General features: G+C 43.0%; 1 protein-coding gene across 1 annotated transcript in view; it reads right to left on the reverse strand.

The window, feature by feature from the left end:
* LOC138644801 (aldehyde oxidase-like) overlaps positions 1-26,371 on the reverse strand; it is a 211,714-nt gene that overhangs the window by 20,457 nt on the left and 164,886 nt on the right. Inside the window, exons 20-24 of the mRNA XM_069733620.1 lie at positions 20,749-20,844; positions 17,769-17,894; positions 12,355-12,426; positions 10,727-10,779; positions 6,444-6,558 (exon numbers count right to left, since the gene is read on the reverse strand). Of these exons, the coding sequence (XP_069589721.1) occupies positions 6,444-6,558; positions 10,727-10,779; positions 12,355-12,426; positions 17,769-17,894; positions 20,749-20,844 (462 nt within the window). The remainder of the gene's footprint in view (positions 1-6,443; positions 6,559-10,726; positions 10,780-12,354; positions 12,427-17,768; positions 17,895-20,748; positions 20,845-26,371) is intronic.

The raw sequence follows: 26,371 nt of genomic DNA on the forward strand, positions 1-26,371 counted from the left end.
TCTGCGGTCACTCCTTCCACTAGGCCTCCACTGACCACACCACTGCTGTCCGTGTACCCCTGGAACCAATTTAAAATTGCCTACAGCCATGTGTTATTATTTTAGGCCTTCGATGCCTGTCTGCGGTCACTCCTTCCACTAGGCCTCCACTGACCACACCACTGCTGTCCGTGTACCCCTGGAACCAATTTAAAATTGCCTACAGCCATGTGTTATTATTTTAGGCCTTCGATGCCTGTCTGCGGTCACTCCTTCCACTAGGCCTCCACTGACCACACCACTGCTGTCCGTGTACCCCTGGAACCAATTTAAAATTGCCTACAGCCAGCCCAATTTTTTTATTTTAGGCCTTCGATGCCTGTCTGCGGTCCATTCTTTCAACTACTACTACACTGACCAGGTCACTGCTGCCCGTGTACCCCTGGAACCAATTTAAAATTGCCTACAGCCATGTGTTATTATTTTAGGCATTCGATGCCTGTCTGCGGTCCATTTTTTCAACTACTACTACACTGACCAGGTCACTGCTGCCCGTGTACCCCTGGAACCAATTTAAAATTGCCTACAGCCATGTGTTATTATTTTAGGCCTTCGATGCCTGTCTGCGGTCACTCCTTCCACTAGGCCTCCACTGACCACACCACTGCTGTCCGTGTACCCCTGGAACCAATTTAAAATTGCCTACAGCCATGTGTTATTATTTTAGGCCTTCGATGCCTGTCTGCGGTCACTCCTTCCACTAGGCCTCCACTGACCACACCACTGCTGCCCGTGTACCCCTGGAACCAATTTAAAATTGCCTACAGCCAGCCCAATTTTTTTATTTTAGGCCTTCGATGCCTGTCTGCGGTCCATTCTTTCAACTACTACTACACTGACCAGGTCACTGCTGTCCGTGTACCCCTGGAACCAATTTAAAATTGCCTACAGCCATGTGTTATTATTTTAGGCCTTCGATGCCTGTCTGCGGTCACTCCTTCCACTAGGCCTCCACTGACCACACCACTGCTGTCCGTGTACCCCTGGAACCAATTTAAAATTGCCTACAGCCAGCCCAATTTTTTTATTTTAGGCCTTCGATGCCTGTCTGCGGTCCATTCTTTCAACTACTACTACACTGACCAGGTCACTGCTGTCCGTGTACCCCTGGAACCAATTTAAAATTGCCTACAGCCATGTGTTATTATTTTAGGCCTTCGATGCCTGTCTGCGGTCACTCCTTCCACTAGGCCTCCACTGACCACACCACTGCTGTCCGTGTACCCCTGGAACCAATTTAAAATTGCCTACAGCCATGTGTTATTATTTTAGGCCTTCGATGCCTGTCTGCGGTCACTCCTTCCACTAGGCCTCCACTGACCACACCACTGCTGCCCGTGTACCCCTGGAACCAATTTAAAATTGCCTACAGCCAGCCCAATTTTTTTATTTTAGGCCTTCGATGCCTGTCTGCGGTCCATTCTTTCAACTACTACTACACTGACCAGGTCACTGCTGTCCGTGTACCCCTGGAACCAATTTAAAATTGCCTACAGCCATGTGTTATTATTTTAGGCCTTCGATGCCTGTCTGCGGTCCATTCTTTCAACTACTACTACACTGACCAGGTCACTGCTGTCCGTGTACCCCTGGAACCAATTTAAAATTGCCTACAGCCATGTGTTATTATTTTAGGCCTTCGATGCCTGTCTGCGGTCACTCCTTCCACTAGGCCTCCACTGACCACACCACTGCTGTCCGTGTACCCCTGGAACCAATTTAAAATTGCCTACAGCCATGTGTTATTATTTTAGGCCTTCGATGCCTGTCTGCGGTCACTCCTTCCACTAGGCCTCCACTGACCACACCACTGCTGTCCGTGTACCCCTGGAACCAATTTAAAATTGCCTACAGCCAGCCCAATTTTTTTATTTTAGGCCTTCGATGCCTGTCTGCGGTCCATTCTTTCAACTACTACTACACTGACCAGGTCACTGCTGTCCGTGTACCCCTGTAACCAATTTAAAATTGCCTACAGCCATGTGTTATTATTTTAGGCATTCGATGCCTGTCTGCGGTCCATTTTTTCAACTACTACTACACTGACCAGGTCACTGCTGCCCGTGTACCCCTGGAACCAATTTAAAATTGCCTACAGCCATGTGTTATTATTTTAGGCCTTCGATGCCTGTCTGCGGTCACTCCTTCCACTAGGCCTCCACTGACCACACCACTGCTGCCCGTGTACCCCTGGAACCAATTTAAAATTGCCTACAGCCAGCCCAATTTTTTTATTTTAGGCCTTCGATGCCTGTCTGCGGTCCATTCTTTCAACTACTACTACACTGACCAGGTCACTGCTGCCCGTGTACCCCTGGAACCAATTTAAAATTGCCTACAGCCATGTGTTATTATTTTAGGCCTTCGATGCCTGTCTGCGGTCACTCCTTCCACTAGGCCTCCACTGACCACACCACTGCTGTCCGTGTACCCCTGGAACCAATTTAAAATTGCCTACAGCCATGTGTTATTATTTTAGGCCTTCGATGCCTGTCTGCGGTCCATTCTTTCAACTACTACTACACTGACCAGGGCACTGCTGGCCGTGTACCCCTGGAACCAACATCAGAAAATATAAAAATAAGTATTTTGCTTATAAAAAAGAAAATACTGGTGAGATATCAAATGCAGACATTTTAACATTAAAAACAAACACACAACTCTAATCTGGTACAGTACTAAAAATGGCCACCAGCTACAATTACTTTCTCCTGCAAGTAGTTAACTGAAAGTTTTTTTAAATTGAAAACACACATATGGCATCCACCGAGTGTTGTCCTGTCGCGTCTTCTTTATATTATTGCCGAGAAGATGCAAAATAATGAAAATAATAAAATCATTAATTACCAAAATAATAGAGAAAGTCAACACCACATTGCAAATAAACATTCATTCCAAATAAAGAAGCAGGGCGCGTCCGAGGGTGAGTATATACCTAATAAGAATATAATCACCCTCGGACGCGCAATGCTTATTTCCAACAGCCTTCCTTCCTAAGAATCAGCCCTTCCGTCGTGTAGAGAGACGTTGTGTTACACTCCAAGGTGTTCCCCAGGTTGCCTTTCCTGAGCTTCGATCTTCCGGCTCTCGTTTAGTAGTTCTTGGAAACTACTCTGCATTAGGCCTTCAAATTGGGTATGGGGTGTAGAGAGATGGTGTGTTCCACTCCAAGGTGTTCCCCAGGTTGCCTTTCCTGAGCTTCGATCTTCCGGCTCTCGTTTAGTAGTTGTTGGAAACTACGCTGCATTAGGCCTTCAAATTGGGTATGGGGTGTAGCGAGAGGGTGTGTTACACTCCAAGGTGTTCCCCAGGTTGCCTTTCCTGAGCTTCGATCTTCCGGCTCTCGTTTAGTAGTTCTTGGAAACTACACTGCATTAGGCCTTCAAATTGGGTATGGGGTGTAGAGAGAGGGTGTGTTACACTCCAAGGTGTTCCCCAGGTTGCCTTTCCTGAGCTTCGATATTCCGGCTCTCGTTTAGTAGTTGTCGGAAACTACGCTGCATTAGGCCTACAAATTGGGTATGGGGCGTAGAGAGAGGGTGTGTTACACTCCAAGGTGTTCCCCAGGTTGCCTTTCCTGAGCTTCGATATTCCGGCTCTCGTTTAGTAGTTGTCGGAAACTACGCTGCATTAGGCCTACAAATTGGGTATGGGGTGTAGAGAGAGGGTGTGTTACACTCCAAGGTGTTCCCCAGGTTGCCTTTCCTGAGCTTCGATCTTCATGCTCTCGTTTAGTAGTTGTCGGAAACTACGCTGCATTAGGCCTACAAATTGGGTATGGGGTGTAGAGAGAGGGTTTGTTACACTCCAAGGTGTTCCCCAGGTTGCCTTTCCTGAGCTTCGATCTTCCGGCTCTCGTTTAGTAGTTGTTGGAAACTACGCTGCATTAGGCCTTCAAATTGGGTATGGGGTGTAGCGAGAGGGTGTGTTACACTCCAAGGTGTTCCCCAGGTTGCCTTTCCTGAGCTTCGATCTTCCGGCTCTCGTTTAGTAGTTCTTGGAAACTACACTGCATTAGGCCTTCAAATTGGGTATGGGGTGTAGAGAGAGGGTGTGTTACACTCTAAGGTGTTCCCCAGGTTTCCTTGCCATTGCTTCGGTCTTCCGACTCTCGTTTAGTAGTTGTAGAAAAGTACACTGCATTAGGCCATACAAAATGGGTATGGGGTGGAGAGAGATGGTGTGTTACACTCCAAGGTGTTCCCCAGGTTGCCTTTCCTGAGCTTCTATCTTCAGGCTCTCATTAAATTGTGGTTAAATGGAACAACTGCATTTGGCGTACTAGTTGGTTTGGGGCCTACTATCGGTGTCTGCCACTCCTTGCTGTTCTCCTCCACTGAACAAAGCTGTGCCGCCTGTTTACTACGGTTGCCAATTTTGAACTGCATTTCGACTACTTACTGATTTGGCCCTACTCTCTGTGTCAGCCTCTCATTCCAGTTGTCCTCCACTGCAATGCCCCCTGGTTATTCCTGTGTTACCAATTTTGAACTGCATTTAGCCCACTTTCTTCTTTGGGCCTATATCTGTGTTTCCACTTCATCGTGCCCATTGCCCAGCCAGTGATAGATGAGTCTGCTGGTACATTGACCCATAACGCAACATTCCCTGTGCACGCTACACAACAACATTGTGACCCTGCTGAAAGTCAGGTTGCTCTTCCCGCATACCATACCACCTTACACGGGGACAAAGAGGAAGGTGCAGATGAAAGTGCAGGTTCCTTCATCAGGTGGGGGGAGGAATACTAGTTGGCGACGTCACTGGCACAGGGCCTCTCATAGTACGCAAAAGTGTTGCTGCCGGTGGGAGGCGCCCCCGCCGTGCAAACACACCGCTGTACTTTGAGGGGCCCTGTGCCAGTGCCAATGCCAACGAGTGGGCCCCCCCTGCTTGCTCAGGTTCACAGCACTTGCAAAGTTGAAATACTTACCTCTCCCTGCTCCACTGCCGTGACGTGGTCCAGATTTCCTGGGCCCACTAATTACTTGAACCAGCCCTACCCCCCACAACTTTAGCCAAATGACCCCCAATTTCAAATGCCTTCCAATTATTATAAGGTAAATTACGCTTGACAAGCTTCATTAAGAAGAATGGATGGTTTTGACATTAAAATGGCCACTCTAGGTGTTTTCCTGGCCCCCACTCACTGCCGACTATGCTGCCCCATTGACTTGCATTGGGTTTCGTGTTTCGGTCGATCCCGACTTTACGTCATAATCGGCCGATTTCACTCGACCCGACTTTGGACATAGTCGGGTTTCGCAAAACCCGGCTCGACTCTAAAAAGGTCAAGGTCGCTCAACTCTAGTATCAACCACTGAGGACTCTCAATTCTAAATATTTTTCTAAAGGCCCCCATGCATTTGAGACTAACGTCGGGTTTGGTCGACAGTCTAAAGTATAGAGGGGTCTCTAACTCTCCCCTGAAAAATGATGTCGGGGAGACAAGGATCCGATATGTCCTATTTCTGACTGCCGATCCTTTTGATCTATAAGAGATAGGCCACCAGAGGAGTCTGACAGCATAGAGAACACACAGGAGCTCTCAGAAGGGAAAGCACTCTTGTGTATGAAGAGGTTGGAAGAGATAACCACCAGCTAAACCATAGCTTGACCAATAGCTATCTAAACTGTATGGGAGCTTGAAACTACCGAAACCCACAAATTTATCTCATGTGTCCAGTTCTGAGAACCTACAGAGATATGTATGTTCATATACACGAAGGATAACTCTTTTCATAAGCTTCACTTATATAAGCTGCTAACTTAAAGCACCACTCCAGCATTTTTTTTAATCTTACTACTGGTGTGGTTCTTCTAATCTAAGGTCCCTGCACTTAATCTGATACTTATCTGTGGCTGTCTTCCCCTTCTACCTCCATCGCTCCCGTCGGTCACCAGCAGTGTTTCATGTAGCGAGCCAGATGAAACGACTCAATGTAAGCTTATGAGAGCCTCTTTCTTGCTCTCATTGACTTGCTTTGGGCACTTGTGATGTAACTTCTGATTTCCAGACAGGCAGAAGTTGAGGTTACAAGATTGCACCGTGGGACCGGAGCAGCACCGAAAAAAGGCAAAGAAGCCAGAGGGTGAGAATAAGACAGGGTGCAGGGACCTTACAGCAGAAGCACCTCTCCCGAGCTGAAAAAAAAGCTGGAGTGGTGCTTTAATATTGATTCAAAACCGATTAAGACTATAACTGTTGCCCTTGTTTTAATAACTTCTTTGCTAAATCTCCCTGAAATACAAAAATACTGGTGGGAAAACTGTCTGACACCTAACATTAAAAAATGAACATGTTTTCTTCCAGAAACAGCGCCAGTCTGGTACTGTGTATTGCAGCTCAGCCACATTTATCAAAAGTGTAAACATTAATATCAGTTATTGTTTTGGTATGGTACCTTGTGCTGTCCTGTTCGACAGTCTAACTCCACTTCAGTGCATGCAGCTCCAAATATATAATTAGTTGTTTTCACACTACTTTTTGGCTCCAATTCAGAGTCTGGATCAGGAATCCTGCAGTAAAAGACATAACAAGTTGCTAAAACATCATTAAAAATAGCTCCTTCCTTTAAGTCCATTGTTAGTTTTCACCAAGATCTGTTTAATAAATCCAAGTTGTATAGAAGCACAAACAATGCTATGAGATATTGGCCCTGATTCATCAAAGTGTTTTCATCAGAGATCTGGTATAAAACACTTTGATAACTTGCAAAATATTTACGCAATTCAATATTATGACTTTTGAGCTTTTTGTGCCAACTTCACCTAGCTGCTCCAAAATGGTCAAAGCTGGAAGGGCCATACGTGGGACGGAGTTGTGGCATACCTTACGCCAGAAATCTTACTCTACTCACCGACTGGAGTAAGATTTATGGCAAGGTGCATGGAGGCACAAGCTAGTTTCCAGACATGCCAAATTTATTAAGACGCATGCGCCTCTCATTGAATAATGGCACCTCTGCCTTCAGCACACCTCCTTATCAAGACCAGCCTGAACCACAGTGGTCTTGATGAAACAGGGTCATAGTTTTCACAATTTTTATTTGTTCATATTGTTTGACTTGTGATCTGGCCAATTTTGTCAAAAATAAGGGGGACCCCACACCGTTATTTTAAACGGTGTGGGGTCCCCCCTATTTTTGACAACCAGCCAAGCTAAAGCAGACAGCTGGGGGCTGATATTCTCAGGCTGGCAAGGGGCCATGGATATTGACCCCTAGCCTAAAAATAGCAGCCCGCAGTCACCCAGAAAAGGCGCATCTATTAGCGGTGGCAAGTGGGGTTCATATTTGTAGGGTTGATGTCACCTTTGTATTGTCTGGTGACATCAAGCCCACAGATTAGTAATGAAGAGGCGTCTATAAGACACCTATCAATTACTAATCCATTCTGTATGGAGCATCATATGGGGTCCATTATTCTGCATGAAGCATTATATGGGGTCCATTCTGTATGAAGTTTTATATGGGACCTATTATTCTGTATGGAGCATTATATGGGGTCCAATATTCTGTATGGAGCATTATATGGGGTCCAGAATTCTGTATGGAGCATTATATGGGGTCCAGTATTCAGTATGGAGCATTATATAGGGTCATTATTGTGTATGGAGCATTATATGGTGTCGATTCTGTATGGAGCATCATATGGGGTCCATTATTCTGCATGGAGCATTATTTGGGGTCCATTCGGCATGGCACATTACATGGGACCCATTATTCTGTATGGAGCAATATACGGGGTCCATTATTCTGTATGGAGCATTATATTGGATCCATTATTCAGTATGGAGCATTATATTGCATCCATTATTCTTTAGCCACCACTCTATGATGCCCATTGTTCTGTAAGCATTATATGTGGCTATTATACTGCATGGAGCATTATATGTGGCTCATTATTCTGTAAGAAGCATTTTATGGGGCCAATTTTTCTTTTTTTGTAGCATGATATGGGGTCCAATATTCTGTATGGAGCATTATATTGGATCCATTATTCTGTATGCAGCATAATATGGGGTCCACTCTGTATGGAGCATCATATGGGGTCCATTATTCTGTGTAGCATTATATGAGATCCATTCTGCATGGAGCATCATATGGGGTCCAATGTTCTGCATGGAGCATTATATGGGGTCCATTCTGTATGAAGCTTTTTATGGGGCCCATTATTCTCTATGGAGCATTATATCGGGTCCAAAATTCTGTATGGAGCATTATATTGGATCCATTTTTCTGCCATTATTCTGCATGGGGCATTATGTGTGGTCCATTATTCTGTTTGAACCACTCTATGATGCCCATTATTCTGTATGGAGCATTATATTGTGCGTATTATTCTGTATGGAGCAATATTTGAGGCTCATAATACTGTATGGAGGACTATGTGGTGCCATTAATACTGTATGGAGGACTATGTAGTGCCAATAATACTGTATGGAGGACTATGTGGTGCCAATAATACTGTATGGTGGACTACATGGTGGCCATAATAGTGTATGGAGGACTATACAGTTAGGTCTAAAATGAAAACGTTTCAATCCCCCCAGGGCAAGCACTGTGAGCAGAGAGGAATCACCAGTTTCTGAGCTATTGTAGAATTTACAATAGATATCACTCATTAACGTAAGAAGTAAGTGAAATCTTTGGCTTTGTACTATACCCATATTTCTCTGCCGTATCTGTGCATCATGAATTGTGGTGTGTGTTAAAAGGGCCCACTGAGACTTTTTTGCCGGGACCCACGAAAACCTGGAGCCAGCCCTGATCTCACCTCTCCAGTCCAGTCTGATGCCCAATTAATCCATCTCTCTCCTCGCTACTCCTCTGCTTTTCCATTCTGAAAATCCCTTCACTGGCTCCTAATTCCCCAATGTATCCAGTTCAAACTGATAACACTGACCTACAAAGCTGTCCATAATCTGTTTCCTTTGTATATTTGTATATCTCCAAACTAATCTCCCGACATCTTCCAGCATGTAAAGTCCTCCCAAAACCTCCTTCTCTCTTCCACACTCATACTTTCCTCACCCAATCGCCTCCAAGACTCCTCCCGAGTGTCCCCCATTCTCTGGAATTCTGAGCCACAACACATTTGATTATCCACCACATTTGGAACATTGGGATGGAACTTGAAAACCTATCTCTTCAAGAAAGCTTAATCACCGTGCTGCCACCTCACCACCATCAGAGCTGCTGCAGCCCCCACCCTACTATCTCCTTCCCCATTACCCTGTAGACTGCAAGCCTAGATGGGAAGGGCCCTTTCCTTTCTGTACCAGTCTGTCATTGTTAGTTTGTTCAACATATCTTATATTTGTATTTTAAAGGTTAACATACATGTACAGCACCAGGGAATCAATATTGCTCTAAAAATAAATAATGATAATAGTAATAATAGTAAATATTGGTGTTAATATAGTGGGTTTAGTTCAGTAACAATATGGTGGTATTTGTTACTTGTATAGTGCTATTGTCTGCAAATTATAAGACTGTTTTGTTTAAAGGTTATTAGAGGACTGGGGGGTCTGCAATACCAAGATAGGTTATTACACTTGGGGCTATTTAGTTTGGAAAAACGAAGACTAAGGGGGGATCTTATTTTAATGTATAAATATATGAGGGGACAGTACAAAGACCTTTCTGATGATCTTTTAAATCATAGACCTGAGACAGGGACAAGGGGGCATCCTCTGCGTTTGGAGGAAAAAAGGTTTAAGCATAATAACAGACGCGGATTCTTTACTGTAAGAGCAGTGACACTATGGAACTCTCTGCCGTATGATGTTGTAATGAGTGATTCATTACTTAAATTTAAGAGGGGACTGGATGCCTGTCTTGAAAAGTATAATGTTACAGGGTATATATACTAGATTCCTTGATAGGGCGTTGATCCAGGGAACTAGTCTGATTGCCGTATGTGGAGTCGGGAAGGAATTTTTTTCCCCAATGTGGAGCTTACTCTTTGCCACATGTTTTTTTTTGCCTTCCTCTGGATCAACATGTTAGGGCATGTTAGGTTAGGCTATGGGTTGAACTAGATGGACTTATAGTCTTCCTTCAACCTTAATAACTATGTAACTATGTAAATATTTGTGTTGGTATTGTATGGTATTTGATTTTTTTTATGGAGAGGGAACATGTATACCTAGACAGATCATAGGGGTCCACTCATCCAAGCAATAATCTGCTCATTGTGGGGGGTCCAGGTTCAAAAGTATATGACTGCAGTTATGCCTCTTTATGGAAGGCATTAATTCTGACAACATTGCTGACATGTTGTTTCTGAATTTGACGATCCTAACCAGCTCATTCCTCTTACACTGCAATGCAAAATATTTAATAGAATCATAGAATGTTATAGTTGGAAGGGACTTCCAGGGTCATTGTGTTCAACACCCTGCTCAATGCAGGATTTACAAAACTATCTCAGACAGATGTCTGTCCAACCTCTGTTTGACGACTTCCATTGAAAGAGAACTCACCACTTCTCATGGCAGCCTGTTCCACTCATTGATCACCCTCACTGTCAAAAAGTTTTTTCTAATTTTATTACTTCAGACCAAATGAAAAGTGTTCCTTCACAGCCATCAAGGAAGTATGTGGAATCGAGAAGTCATTGTCACATCTTTCTACAATTATCAGCCATACAAAGAATACAAATCAGTATGGGAAAGTTTTACCTGTAATGACCAGTTGCCGAAAGACAAATTCTTCGCTGGAAAGCTTCTTGTACCTAAGCAAAATAATCAGAAGCTCAATAGGAGGATGGTAAAGTTTCAATTAAAATATATAGGTATATAAAACATATTTGTCATATTTATGTTATACATTCATGCGCTTCCAGGGCATTGTATTTAGGCAAGTAAACAGTGCTTTAAATATGTATGAATACTTGGGAAAGTACAACAGACCACAGCTTATTCAGTGACAAACATCTAGAGGAGAAGGCCAGCCCACAAGCGCTTACAATCTATTAGTAGAAAAGAAAGTGACAGTAGGTGAGGGTATAGAGGAGACAGCTTTACTGCAGATAGCAAGCTTACTGTACAGTTGGTTTTTCAGGAAACTTTTGAAAATATAAATGGGGTACTGCGTTCCACAATACAGGGGCGTTCCACAATACAGGGGATTCAATGGAGAAAAAGGTCTTGCGAGAACCAGGGATTGCTTATGATGAAGTATCAAGAGATTAGGGCAGAGTTGAATTGGAAGCTAGGTCTGGTGTGCTCTGCACATATACTGTATGCAGCGTCCCAGGGTCCTGGCTGTCGCAGTGGTATTACTTTCCTCTCGGGGAGAGTGATGCTACGTTTGGAGGCAAAGAAGGATAACTGCATCCAGGTATCACAAACATGCAACACATTTCACACTCCAGGCCACCAGGGGGAGCTCCTGCTCCTATTTATTAGGACACTCCCTATATATATATATATATATATATATATATATATAACTGGTAGTCTGCAGGGAAGTTAGTTAGTTCCCAGCAGAGGTCCAAACAGGAGTTCTGAAAGTTCCAAACTAGAGTCTGAGGAGGACAGAAGGTTAAAGGAGCTGTGCATGCCCTCAGGGCTGCAGCTCCCATAAAGAGACATTGAACGGCAGAATTGTATTGCAGCGAGCATGAAGGAAGTCGAAGCAAGGGAGAGGATACCAGAAGGGGACAAGCCCCGCTTAGGCTGCCTCCTTCTGAGGCGCAAAATCCCGGTAGCCGGAACACCGAGGGAGTAAGGACCTCTATGCCTTATTTCAGAGACCAGCAGGACAGCTAATTGCAGGTTACATAGCCAAGCCATAGGCAGTAAGGGACTACACCACCACAGCGCAAGAGAAGGCTACTGATTTCCACCTGGACAAGGGAACTTGCCTCCAAACCGACTAGACTCTGCCTACCCTGCAATCTGGTGCCCTGGACTGTGGATGCTGAAGTCTTCAGTAAAAGTAAAGAGACTGCAACCTTGTGTCCTCGTTCTTCTCTGCACCTCTCACCATCCACCATCAACACACTGGGAAGCCCTGGGGACATACTTCACCTGTGGGAAGGTATACCATCTAGCTGCCATAACATCACCCCAGCGGACCCCTTAAAGCAGCGTCGGTCACCCTGACCGAATAACACAGGTGGCGTCACGAACATAAACTTTATCCCTTTAAAGACCTTTCCCTTTTAGACGGACGTCCCAGGGCCACGGACCGGGTCAGCCACCATGACATCCCCCTGTGAACCGAAGGACCCGGTACCGAGTACCCCATTGCCCTTGAGGGGCGATCCATGTACATAAATTAATATAATGTTTTAAAAACTTACCATTTCTTTCCAAGTGGATTTAGGATTCAGATTTTTTGGTTGTAGACGCTGGAGAAGTATCTGACACGCTTCCTACCAAAAGGAGTAACCATTGTAAGATAATATTAATTGTCAAATTATCATTCATAACATTCTTCACTTCCTCCCTAGTGCTGTCTTTATACTACATTGACTAATTACACTACCACTCGGCGGGTTTGCTTATTTCCCCCTCCATTAGCTATTAGTAATATGTACAAGTATATATTAAAGTACTTAGCATTTGCTGTCTTCTGCCATCTCCAGCGCTGCTCCACTCCCTGTCCTGCATCGTGTCACCGCAGCTCTTTTGCACCATCTCACACAGTGGATTGTTAGTTCCTCTCTATGATAGCCTTGTTCTGAGTCTCATAGACTTACATAGAGAAAGTGACTTCTGGTTCACACAGAAGACACCATAGTGAGTCAGCTGGTCACAGCTGCAGCCACATTATCCAGGAGAGAACTGAGACGGGACGGAAGGGGCTGAAGACAGCAACCGGTACGTTTTCTAATGCATGCGCTGTACATGAACTACTGACAGCTAACGGATGGAGAAAAAGTGCTGGAGTGGCAATTTATCAATAAAAGAGAATATTTTATATATATATATATATATATATATATATATTCGCAAATAAAAAGGAATCTGTCTAAATTAATTTGGACTAAAAAGTTGTGTAATGCAGCACGCAAACAAAAAGAAAAGTAACAAGTTGCCAAGTTTTCATGTTTCTTCACTGTGTTCAACTTTGAGTAAGTTTAGCCTGGAGCTGAAGTCTTGAGCCTTGAAACTAGTTGTTGAAGAACCAGCTAAAAAGCTGCAGGTCATACGGATTACTGTATTAGGCTACTTTCACAGTAGCACTTTTTGACGTACGTCGCAATGCGTTGTTTTGGAGTAAAAAGGCATCCTGCAAAGTTGCCTGCAGGATGCATTTTTTCTCCATAGACTTTCATTAGCGACGCATTGCGACGTATCGCCACACGTCGCATTCGTCGTGCGATGGATGCATCATGTTTTGGCGGACCATCGGCACAAAAAAACATTCCATGTAACGTTTTTTGGTGCGTCGAGTCCACCATTTCCAACCACGCATGCGTGGCCGGAACTCCACCCCCTCCTCCCCGGACCTTACAATGGGGCAGTGGATGCGTTGTAAAACTGCATTCGCTGTCCACGTTGTTCTTTTTTTTCGCAGTTTGCGTCGGTACGTCGGGCCGACGCATGGCGACGGCCCCGTATCGACGCTAGTGTGAAAGTAGCCTTAACGGTCTGTGTGGCACTGATTTCTGTTACAGTGCCCCTAAAGTATAAAGGCTAATTGTGTAACTCCATATGATTTTATATATAGGTACACCATAAGTGACAACTTTATTGAGTTGTCATCAGGGAGATGTACAGTCAAGCAACTTATAATGATGAAAATTTGCAGAGATAGCTATGCCCCCTTTTCAAGGTCCTGCCCCCTCACATTGCCCTCCATTCTCTGCTTCCTCTACACCCTTCCTGAGATGTTTGGGCACAAGAATAGTTGCAGAGTTGCGGGATTTCAGTTGACTTTTGCTGGGTCAAGGAAATTTGCCAACTCTTCTAGGAGTTTGGGAGATATGCCTTTTCCCAGAGCCTACTGGGTGTTTGGAGATAAATACATTTATACTAATTACAAGGGGTAATCCTTGTACGTTGATATTTGCTCATGCTATATTATACATTGTCAAATATATCATTGTCATACTGTATGTCAAAGTATGAGATGAGAGGAGTCTTTTTGAGGGTTACATTGTAAGAGAAGTATAAAGACCTCAGGGAAACACTGTGATGTACTGGTTTATGTCAAGACAGTGATACATTATATGAAGGTGTGGAATGCAATTACTGTTGGCATTCAAGTTTACTAATCAATTTGAATTATTTTGTTTTTATTCACATTCCACAAAAAGGTGCAACTGCTGAAAATACCATTGTACAGGAAGAAGAAAATTACAACACAAAAGAAGAAACTGAGACTAAACAATTCAATTCCAAGAGGATTTGTCCAAAACAAATGCAAATCAGAAGACATCCATTTTCTGTTTGTATTTCATTTATTTTTATCTGTTTTTGACTGATCAATTGTTAAGTGGCAGTGGGAAAAACTTCAGCTTACTGCTTTCAGTTTTTAAAATGGATGGAAAAAACAGGTAGAAAAATAAGGCAAAATTAAGTCAAAAGGAATGATACAATTATGGAAACGTGTGTGTGATCTTTGAATATTACAGCAAGCACACATTGCTATCCATCAGCTGGTTTGAACACTGTAAAAGGTAGAAAAAACTTTATACCAAAAAGTACAAGGTAGCGAGCGCCAACTATATATTGATCGAGTGCTAATTAAAATTGTAAAATGTATGCAACTTAAAAAAAGGCAATAAGTCATATACAAAAGATTGGTTATACTTACTATATTTTAACAGTATAAATCTTAATTACAACCCCTGACAAAAATTATGGAATCACCGGCCTTGAAGGACGTTCATTCAGTTGTTTTATTTTGTGGAAAAAAAGCAGATCACAGACATGGCACAAAACTAAAGTCATTTCAAATGGCAACTTTCTGGCTTTAAGAAACACTAAAAGAAATCAAGAACAAAAAATGTGGTAGTCAGTAATGGTTACTTTTTTATCTAAGCATAGGTAAAAAATTATGGAATCACTCAATTCTGAGGAAAAAATTATGGAATCATGAAAAACAAACAAAAAAACACTCCAACACATCACTAGTATTTTGTTGCACCACCTCTGGCTTTTATTACAGCTTGCAGTCCTTGAGGCATGGACTTAATGAGTGTCAAGCATTACTCTTCATCAATCTGGCTCCAAATTTCTCCAATTGCTGTTGCCAGATCAGCTTTGCAGGTTGGAGCCTTGTCATGGACCATTTTCTTCAACTTCCACCAACGATTTTCAATTGGATTGAGATCCGGACTATTTGCATGCCATGACATTGACCTTATGTGTCTTTTTTCAAGGAATGTTTTCACAGGTTTTGCTCTATGGCAGGATGCATTATCATCTTGAAAAATGATTTCATCATCCCCAAACATCCTTTCAATTGATGGGTTAAGAAATGTGTCCAAAATATCAACATAAACTTGTGCATTTATTGAAGACGTAATGATAGCCATCTCCCCAGTGCCTTTACCTGACATGCAGCCCCATATCATCAATAACTGTGGAAATGTTCATGTTCTCTTCCGGCAGTCATCTTTATAAATCTCATTGGAACGGCACCAAACAAAAGTTCCAGCATAATCACCTTGCCCAATGCAGATTCGCGATTCATCACTGAATATGACTTTCATCCAGTCATCCACAGTCCACGATTGCTTTTCCTTAGCCCATTGGAACCTTGTTTTTTTCTGTTTAGGTGTTAATGATGGCTTTTGTTTAGCTTTTCTGTGTGTAAATCCCATTTCCTTTAGGCGGTTTCTTACAGCTCGGTCACAGATGTTGACTCCAGTTTCCACCCATTTGTTCCTCATTTGTTTTGTTGTGCATTTCCTGTTTTGGAGACATATTGCTTTAAGTTTCCGGTCTTAATGCTTTGATGTCTTCCTTGGTCTACCAGTATGTTTGCCTTTAACAACCTTTCCAATGTTGTTTGCATTTGGTCCAGATTTTAGACACAGGTGACTGTGAATAACCAACATCTTGTCCAACATTGCGTGATGATTTACCCTCTTTTAAGAGTTTGATAATCCTCTCCTTTGTTTCTATTGACATCTCTCATGTTGTATATAGGCTGAACTGGATGGACAAATGTCTTTTTTCGGCCTTACTAACTATGTTACTATGTTACTATGTTACTATGTTGGAGCCATGATTCATGTCAGTCCACTTGGTGCAACAGCTCTCCAAGGTGTGATCACTCCTTTTTAGATGCAGACTAACAAGCAGATCTAATTTGATGCAGGTGTTAGTTTGGGGGATGAAAATTTACAGGGTGGTTCCATATTTTTTCCTCAGAATTGAGTGATTCCATCATTTTTCCCCTATGCTTGGATAAAAAAGTAACCATTACTGACTACCACATTTTTTGTTCTTGATTTCTTTTAGTGTTTTTGTTAAAACCAGAAAGTTGTCATTTGAAATTACTTTAGTTTTGTGCCATGTCTGTGATCTGCTTTTTTTCTACAAAATTAAACAACTGAATGAACATCCTCCAAGGCCGGTAATTCCATAAGTTTTGCCAGGGGTTGTATGTAGCAAACACAAAAAACCTAGACAAGGCAAATAAATCATTTCAAGGTGCGCTCATTGTGCCAAAACCTATTTTCCAAGCCAAAAACTAGCACTGGAATGAAACCCATATGACTAGCATGATTATCAATGGAGCCATATAAATGTAATGAATATCTGAAATAGTTATAAATGAAACAACCCCTAAAGGGATGCAAAATAGTATTCAATAAAAAAAATTGTAAAAAATAAAATAGTATTCTATTATGGAGATAGGTACAATGAACACATAGAGATAATAATACATATATAATCTATTCTCAAAATAATATAAAAGAAGTAAGAAATAACACTGTGCAATATAGTACCAATATAGTACCTCCCAGATAACATGACACCTATTAAAGGCATAATATTTGAATGAGGACCCCACATGTATCGCCGTAGGAGATGGCTTCCTCAGGGGCAGGAGAAACTTTACAATATTTTTTCATTGCAATAAAGAAAGTAACTCATTGCAAAAACAGACAAAGTGACCAAACGCTGAAGAAAATTTGATCCAGCACACTAATGAAAATTGGTCCTTGTTTCTGCTGAATGAGAAAAATAACGGACCCCTGAATGATGTCTAATGTAGGTGAAATCAAACAATTAACGATCATTTTAGTTGCCCAATTACATATTACCCTAGTCTAGAAAGAAGTCGACGGTCCTTAAATACAATAGTTGGACAACAGATGTTTAATTCTTTTGATCTTTCACCAAAAAATGATGTTTCCCAGAAAAATTGTTTGTCCTTCATCTGGTGTCAGTAAGAATATATAGCAAGATATGATGACTATAGTGGCCAATATGGACCAAAACACTTATGACCAACTACTTCAATTCAATTTGTATGACCTTAAACATCCCCTATTGCTACACAGACTGAAAATATAGTGTCTGTCCAGTGTCGGACTGGGTTAGCAAAGGTCCGACAATAACATTGGCCCACTGTTCAGCTATATGCAAAAATAACCAGACCTCAGTACACAAATTAATTTTTGCTTCTATGCAATACTAATTTGGATACATTCTTTAATGATTAATTAGATGATATTGCACTTTTTATGCAAATTGTGAATCAAATGTAATAGCACGACTCATAATATGTAAGCGAATAAATCCTATTTACCTGCACTGCCATTACGTAGACTGTGGACCCAGAAGCCGGCATACTACCAGCGTCTAAGGTCACCGATGTGCTGATTTCACTGACATGGACATAAGAAATTGGTATCCGAAACTCGCGACTGACAACCTAAACCAAACAAAAAGGCAGTACTAGTCATCAATTGTGATAGTTTCACTACAAATCGCCATTAAAGTATATCTCTGGCTCATCTCCTGCATGAAGATTTTGCACAATAAAATTGACAATTGTTCTTCATATTGAATGGTTCTCCAATTATTGTATGTGCACACAACGTCTTTTTCAGGTGGATTTCGCTCCGAAAACAAACTGAAAAATTGCTGCTTAAATGTACAAAAGAATGAACATAAGCATTTCTATGCATAAACAACTTGCTGTTCATACGGTATGTTCAGTCTTTTGAGCATAGTTTAACCTATACAGGTTTCCAAAACACCGAGCAGTTAAAAGACAACTCTTCAGATGTCTTTCCCTCTGAATACGCTCTATCCTTTATGCAACAAGTTAATGAGAAGGCTCAAAAGTCACCAGGGCTCTTTTTGAGCATTTTGGTAGAATTTTTGCTGGTGGTTTCTTCTATGTTGGATGGAGATAAAATGTCTGGAAAAAAAGCCAGTAAAAAGTACAACATAAAAAAGCTGGAAAAACACTAAAAGCCAGTGGTCAAACACATAAAAAAAAGACTCAGAAACTACCAACAAAAAAACTATAAAAGATGCTTCAGGGGAAAAAAATAATGTTTTCTGGAGCTTGTTCCTCTTGAACACATCTTCAGTTTGCCCGCCTGAAAAGACATCCTGTGCACATATCCTTAGGTGTTTCAATACTATATGCCACATATCACATTTTTTTTGCAAGACATATTCAAAAAAAAGGCATGGTCTACCATTCCACATCTAAATCCTCAGTACATGAAGCGCAATGTGAGTACATTAATTCCATAAAATGGAGTTTACTAATATTAAGGCTGTCTGCACATTACGAGGCAGTAACAGTCCCTTCCTCAGATAACAAAAAAAAAAAACACCAGTATAAAATAAAACTATTTTTTTCTATATTGGACATGAAGTATTGCTTAACTATTGACATTCCAGCAGAATTATTCCAGAAATCCAGTGACAAATGTAATGATGCTCCTGTAACATTACATTTTAGCTCATTGTGTAATCTGTCAGTAAAACAAGTAAGAATAATTGACCTTTTCCTTCACAAAGGGGAAGATGTTCATAACTGTTAGCCCTCCATAACATGCTGGCTGCAAATTTTGCAGGAGTCACTATCTCTAAATGTATTAGGTATCACATAAACTATGGAAATGTTAAATCAAGACAATAATTGTGTAATGAAGTTTTTTTTAAAATTTAGATACAGGAAAGAAATATATCTTGGTACCGTGTTAGCCAGTGGATAGAAAAATATTTAGAATTGAGAAGGTTGATAGACCACTGAGGACTCTCAATTCTAAATATTTTTTTAATTTACAAATTCTCTGATTAATTTTATTGGCTGAGGCTGATTTTCAATCTTTTTTGTATAATTAGTCTGATACAATAACAGAAATCTCCCTGACAAAGAAGATGTCCTGCCAATCCTGGAGCTATCGAGGGCTACGATAAGCATTGATAAAACTCTCTTCACATTGTACAATCGGGCTCCGGGACTAGGTATTTTTCCTAGGCAGATTGGACAGATAGGCAAAATTAACAGATGGTGTTACTCTTATCCCAGCACAAGCGTGCGGAAAATTGACACCTCACACAATTATAGGTATTGCCAAAGTAAATTTAAGCAGCCAAACAATGTGAGACAGTAGGCTATGTTGCTTTTGTTTTTGACTTGTTTGTGACTTGAACCTACAATCATACGATACCCTATATATAAAATGAGAATACAGCACGTCTTGTCCGATGCTGACGGTTCATTTAAAAGTAATCGGCACATTGCCACACTGCACACATAGGTCATACCGATCGTTTAAAAGAACAAGGCATTAAGAGGGTTAACCCTCTACTAAAAGAAAGCCGTCATTGCTACAAGATTTTGGACAAGTACGGTAACTATAATAGAGCCTTCTATTAGAATCCAAAAGATGAAATGGGAAACAAGATTATTTGACATTTTTAATGATGATCTCTGGGAATGGAAAAAAACGAAAACTCAATTTTGAAAAAATCATAAATACCTTAAATTAGCAAATCACATTTGTTCTGTGTAGGGAGATAACCACCGGCAGAATATACCCTAGAAGGTTAGGACAGGTGAGGTGCTAGTGAGCATGTGCAGTGGGAAGCTCCATTGCTGTGACCGTGGAGAAAGGACGTTACAGCTATTCATACGCAAAGACATTTTATTTTATTTTCTATTCCTGGATAACCCAGTTAAGGTAATTCCAGTATATTGCATCTATTTTATCAATAACATTTTGTATTTGTTTGCTTATTGTTTAACAAGCACTGTCGTCTTTCCTTTTCGTTTTTTCTGCTTCCGTTGTTCAGGTGTTGATTGGTTCATTAGCAGCACAGTCTGGCTACTTCTCTCAATCCTGTTGTACATATAACTAAGAGCTCACTCAGGTGCCCGAAACGCGTCAGTTGTTATGTGCCTGTATGGATGGTCTTACTACATTTAGGGGGGGGGGGGGGAATAACAAGCCATCATGTCTTTAGTGACATGCTGGACTTCTATTCCTTGCATTTTGTGAACTATACAACATAATCGGTCTGCTCCTTACAATTTACCAATTTACTTGAGCACAGGTGAGCTGTCAACATCTGTCTGTCTCTTACTCTGAGAGATACTTACATATACTGCATACGGTATGTATATATATATATATATATATATACATATATACATATATATATACACACCTACTTATGGTATACTAATAATACAGTTGAAAACATCTGAGACCTGTGGAATCAATGGTGCAATATTTCAACAGAACCATAGGGAATCTCACCTGCATCATTTTGGTCACAGTTTCTTGGTCCATATCACTCCCAGCAGGTGTGATCAGCACCCATCCATCCTTATTTACATGAACGAGCACAGAAGCCTACAGTTAAACAACATAAAAAATACATTATTGAAAAGACGATAACTAGTGATCAACAAACGTGCTCGGATAACGTCTTATCCGAGCAAGCTAGGGTGTTATCCGAGTATTTTCGGCAGGGACGGCTCCAGGTTTTTGTGGACCCTGGGAAAAAGAGTCTCAGTGGGCCCCTTTAACATATACCACAATTCATGATGCACACATATGGCAGAGATATATAGGTATAGTACAATGCCAAAGATTTCACTTCTTACATTACATGAGTGATAACTATTGTAAATCCTATAATAGGTCAGAAACCGGACAGTATAGTCCTCTATACAGTATTATGGGTCCACATAGTGCTCCATACAGAATAATGAGCCTCATATATTGCTCCATACAGAAAAATGGGACCCATATAATGTTCCATACAGTATAATGAGCCACATATACTGCTCCACACAGAATAATAAGCCACATACTGTATATTGCTCCATACAGTATTATGGGCACCATATATTGCTCCATACAGAATAATGAGCCCCATATATTGCTCCAAACAGAATAATGGACCCCATATAATTTTTCATACAGTATAATGAGCCACATATACTGCTCCATATAGAATAATGAGCCCAATATATTGCTCCATACTGTATAATGGGCTCCACATAATGCTCCATACAGAATATGATGGGCCCCATATATTGCTCCATACAGAATGGGCCCGATATAATGCTACATACAGAATAGTACCCGTATATAATGATCCATATATAATGGACCCCATATAATGCTCCCTATATAATGGGCCTCATATAATGCTCCAGTGTATGATGGGCGCATATAATGCTCCGTATATAGGGCCCGATATATGATGCCCCAGGGTATAATGGGCCCCATATATTTTATTTTAATTATACTCCAGGGTATAATGGCCCCATATCTAATGCTCCAAATATGATGGACCCATATATGATGCTCCAGTGTATGATGGTCCCCATATATCATGCTCCAAACATCAAAAATAAATAAAAATGAAATCCTCAACTCTCCTCGCTGGCTGCTGTTCCGCTCTTGACTCCTCAGTGTTGGAGTCTTCTGGCTTTCTGCACTGTAACTGTTGAGGCAGAGGGTGCACAGTAGTGATGTCATTGTGCCCTCTGACCTGCACGTCAAAGTCAGAAGACGCAAAAGACTCCGCAGCGGTGGAGCGGGGAGAGGTAAGTATCGCAAGTGCCAGGGCCCTGAGCAAGCGGGGGGCCCACTCGCGGATGCCAGTACTGGCACAGACATCGGGCCCCCATAGCGCGCCAGTGCTCCTGACAGCGGGTGGGCCCCCTGCCTGCTCAGGGCCCCAGCACTTGCCCGGGTGTTGCCCTGATCTTGGGCGTGCTCCTATATTATGTTCGAGTCCCCGCGGCTGCATGATTTGCAGCTGTTAGACAGCGTGAACACATGCACGGATTGCCTGTTTGTTAGGGAATCACCACATGAGTTCAGGCTGTCTAACATTGGGAAATCATGCAGCCACAGGGACGCGAACATAATATCCGAGCACGCCCAAGGTACTCAGATAACATCTAAGCATGCTCAGATAACACACCATCCGAGCACGTTCTCCGATCATTAACGATAACCTAAACTCAAACCATAATAATTGGATATACAGAAATACTGAGTATGATGTATTTAACTTTCTTTGCAATGACTGACTAGTGAAGGAGACACCATGGTACATGGAGCTAAGAGCGTGAGATGTGATTGGAGATGACTTCTGCTTATACCATTGTTAATTTACATGCTTTACATTATCTCCTAAGCTGTACAGTGCTTTAAAAAAGTATTCATACCCTGTCAACATTTCTAAATGTTTTCAAGTTACACCCACAAACTAATTTTATGTGCTATACCAACACAAAGTAGCAAGTATTTGTGAAGTATAAAGCTGTGTCCTGTGACAAAACACTCTGGGATCGCCTTTGCTGGGGTCAAAGGACACGTGGTTTGTGCATTGAATCTGAGGCGTACAGCAGGTTTCTGAGCAGGCTGACCTCAGGTCAGATTTATTAACGTGAAAGCAACACAAAAAACAAAACATAAAAATAAATCCTAGCCTGTCCGGCACTAACTAAACAAAATACGTTGCTATCTCAACAACTGGGGGGGCTTCTCCCACCCAGCTAACATCACACCATTCTTGAGCAGAGCTCTTCACTCACGTTTGTCCCACACAGGCAGGCAATCTGTGTGCCCCAGGCAGACACTGGAAACACCCAGCTGGTCATCTTTTATTCCTGCAATCATTAACCCATTAGCAACCTGAAGATACTGAGTGGCCTAGTTCACATAGGACAAACACCTGGGCGAGATATACCTGCCTCCATCTACCACACCAGCATGAGTCTTAAATATCCCCCCCCCTTGCTCAGACCACTCCGGTCGAGCAAGAACACTTTTGAAACAGTGCACTCGGGATAGGGCATCGGCGTTCCCCATCTGCACCCCAGGTCGGTGCTCCACCGTAAAAGAGTAAGCCTGCAGGGCAAGGAACCACCGGGTTACCCGACTATTACGGTCCTTGTGGAGGTGCATCCACTTGAGAGGGGCATGGTCTGTGACCAGCCTAAACTTCCTACCAGCCAGGTAATACTTGAGGGAGTCGAGAGCCCATTTAATGGCTAGGCACTCTTTTTCAACCACCGCATACCTCTGCTCATGTACATTCAGTTTCCGACTGAGATAGAGGACCGGGTGTTCGACTCCGTCCCTCACCTGGGAAAGTACAGCTCCGACACCAGTATCAGAGGCATCAGTTTGTACCACAAACTCGCTGCTGAAATCAGGAGTCACTAGTACGGGCTGAGAGCACAAAGCCCGTTTCAGGCTGTGGAAGGCCTCTTCAGCAGCTGAGGTCCATTTTACCATGACGGAACCCTTCCCCTTGGTAAGATCCGTCAAGGGAGTAGCCATGGCTGCAAAATTGGGTATGAACCGGCGATAATAGCCGGCAATCCCCAGGAAAGCCTGCACTTGTTTCTTGTTCACTGGTTGTGGCCAGCCCTGAATTGCCTGTATTTTGTCGATCTGGGGTTTAACCACTCCTCGGCCAATCACGTAGCCCAAGTATCGGGCTTCTTCAAGCCCGATGTGGCATTTCTTGGGGTTTGCCGTTAAACCTGCATCTCGCAGGTCATCAATCACCGCTTGTACCTTCTGGAGATGAGTTTCCCAGTCCATGCTGTAAATTACGATGTCATCCAGGTAGGCAGAAGCGTACTGTCTGTGAGGCCTCAAGGCTCGATCCATCAATCTCTGGAACGTTGCGGGAGCTCCGTGAAGTCCAAACGGCATATAGACATACTGGAACAGACCTTCCGGTGTAGCAAATGCCGTCTTCTCTCTGGCCGCCTCGGCCAGAGGAATCTGCCAGTACCCCTTTGTTAAATCCAGGGTCGTAATGTATCGGGCTTTACCAAGCCGGTCGATCAACTCATCGACCCGGGGCATAGGGTACGCATCAAATTTAGAAACTGCATTCAGTTTCCTAAAGTCATTACAAAACCGGATGGAGCCATCCGGTTTAGGTATCAACACAATTGGACTGGACCAGGCGCTGTGTGACTCCTCAATGACTCCTAAGTCCAACATTGCCATCACTTCCCGGGAGACAGCTTCACGGCGGGCTTCCGGAATCCGGTAGGGCTTCACATGAACAGTGACGCCAGGCTCTGTGACAATCTCATGTTTCACCAACTTAGTCCGGCCAGGTTTTTCGGAGAAAAACTGTCGGTTCTGTAACAAAAATTGCTTAACCTCAGATTTTTGTCGTTCTGAGAGAGTCTCAGCAACCTGCACCTCTGGTACAGTAGGTGAACAAACCGGACGGGGCAGATCCGCCGTTATGGCAGAGTGGTCTTTCCAGGATTTTATCAGATTCACATGATAAATCTGTTCCGGTTTTCTCTTACCCGGCTGGTACACTTTATAGTTCACTTCACCAACTCTTTCTCGGACCTCAAATGGGCCCTGCCATTTCGCCAGGAATTTACTATCCACCGTAAGGATTAGGACCAACACCCTATCGCCGGGTGCAAATGTACGGACCTTAGCGCCTCTATCATAACTTTGCCTATGGGCTCCCTGGGCCTGTAACATATGGTCCCTAACAATGGGCATGACAGCGGCAATACGATCCTGCATTTGTGTTACATGGTCGATCACCGTTTTAAAGGGAGTGACTTGACCTTCCCAGGTTTCTTTTGCGACGTCCAGCAGTCCCCGGGGACGACGGGCGTACAACAGTTCGAAAGGCGAAAACCCTGTGGAAGACTGGGGAACTTCCCTAATGGCAAACAGCAAATAGGGTAACAAGTAATCCCAGTTCTTCCCATCTTTGTCTATCGCCTTCCGGAGCATCTGTTTTAAGGTTTTGTTGAAGCGCTCAACCAGGCCATCTGTTTGAGGGTGATAGACAGACGTATGCAACGGGTCGATTTGTAAGAGCCTGCAGAGCTCCTTCATTACCCTCGACATAAAGGGAGTCCCCTGGTCAGTGAGTATCTGTTTTGGAATTCCCACCCGACTAAACACTTGTACCAATTCCTTGGCGATCGTCTTGGTAGCTGTGTTACGCAAAGGGACGGCTTCCGGGTAACGAGTGGCATAGTCCACGATGACGAGGATATGTTGGTGCCCACGTGCGGATCGGGGAAGGGGCCCAACCAAATCCATCCCAATTCTCTCAAAAGGGACCCCGATGATAGGAAGGGGTACCAAAGGGCTACGGAACTGAGATTTAGGGGCCGCGATTTGGCACTCTGGACAGGACTCACAATAGTTACGCACATCACAATGTATTCCAGGTCACACAAAACAATGCAATATCCTTTCTGTGGTTTTCTGTACCCCCAGATGTCCCCCCATTATATGTCCGTGGGCCAAATCCAGTACCTTCCGCCGATAAGGTTTGGGTACCACTAACCGTTGCACTGTGTCTTCCCCTTTTTTTTCTACCTGGTAGAGCAAATCATTTTCAAGAACCATATACGGGTACGCTAGCCTAGTGTCAGGTTCTACGGGTACCCCATCTATCATTTTTACATTTTTCCTAGCCGGAGTCAGGGTAGGATCTTTCATTTGCTCGCTGTGGAAGTCATCCACCTGGACTCCCAAATCTGGCAGGCAGGGTGCCGGATGGCTGTCTGCCTCTCGCTGAGGTTCCTCAGTTTCCTCTGTTTCCCCCGCCATGACGGAGAAGGGGTACTGAAGGTTAGATTCACTAACCTCCCCAGCAACATCTTCCTGTGGGGTCTCCTCTAGGGACTCGGGACCTCCAGATGGCATGGGAGAAGATTCACGGGTACAGCTACCGTGAAGGAGCAACTGATTCTCCCACAACTGCCAGAAATAGGGAAAATCCCTGCCCAGGATTACATCCTGTAACAATGCGGGAACGAGTCCCACTTTGTGCTGCACTGACCCGTAGGGAGTAGAAATCCATATGACCGCTGTTAAGTACAAGCGGGTGTCACCATGCACACAC

Source organism: Ranitomeya imitator, chromosome 7, assembly GCF_032444005.1.
Source record: "Ranitomeya imitator isolate aRanImi1 chromosome 7, aRanImi1.pri, whole genome shotgun sequence".
In the NCBI taxonomy this organism is placed as follows: domain Eukaryota; kingdom Metazoa; phylum Chordata; class Amphibia; order Anura; family Dendrobatidae; genus Ranitomeya; species Ranitomeya imitator.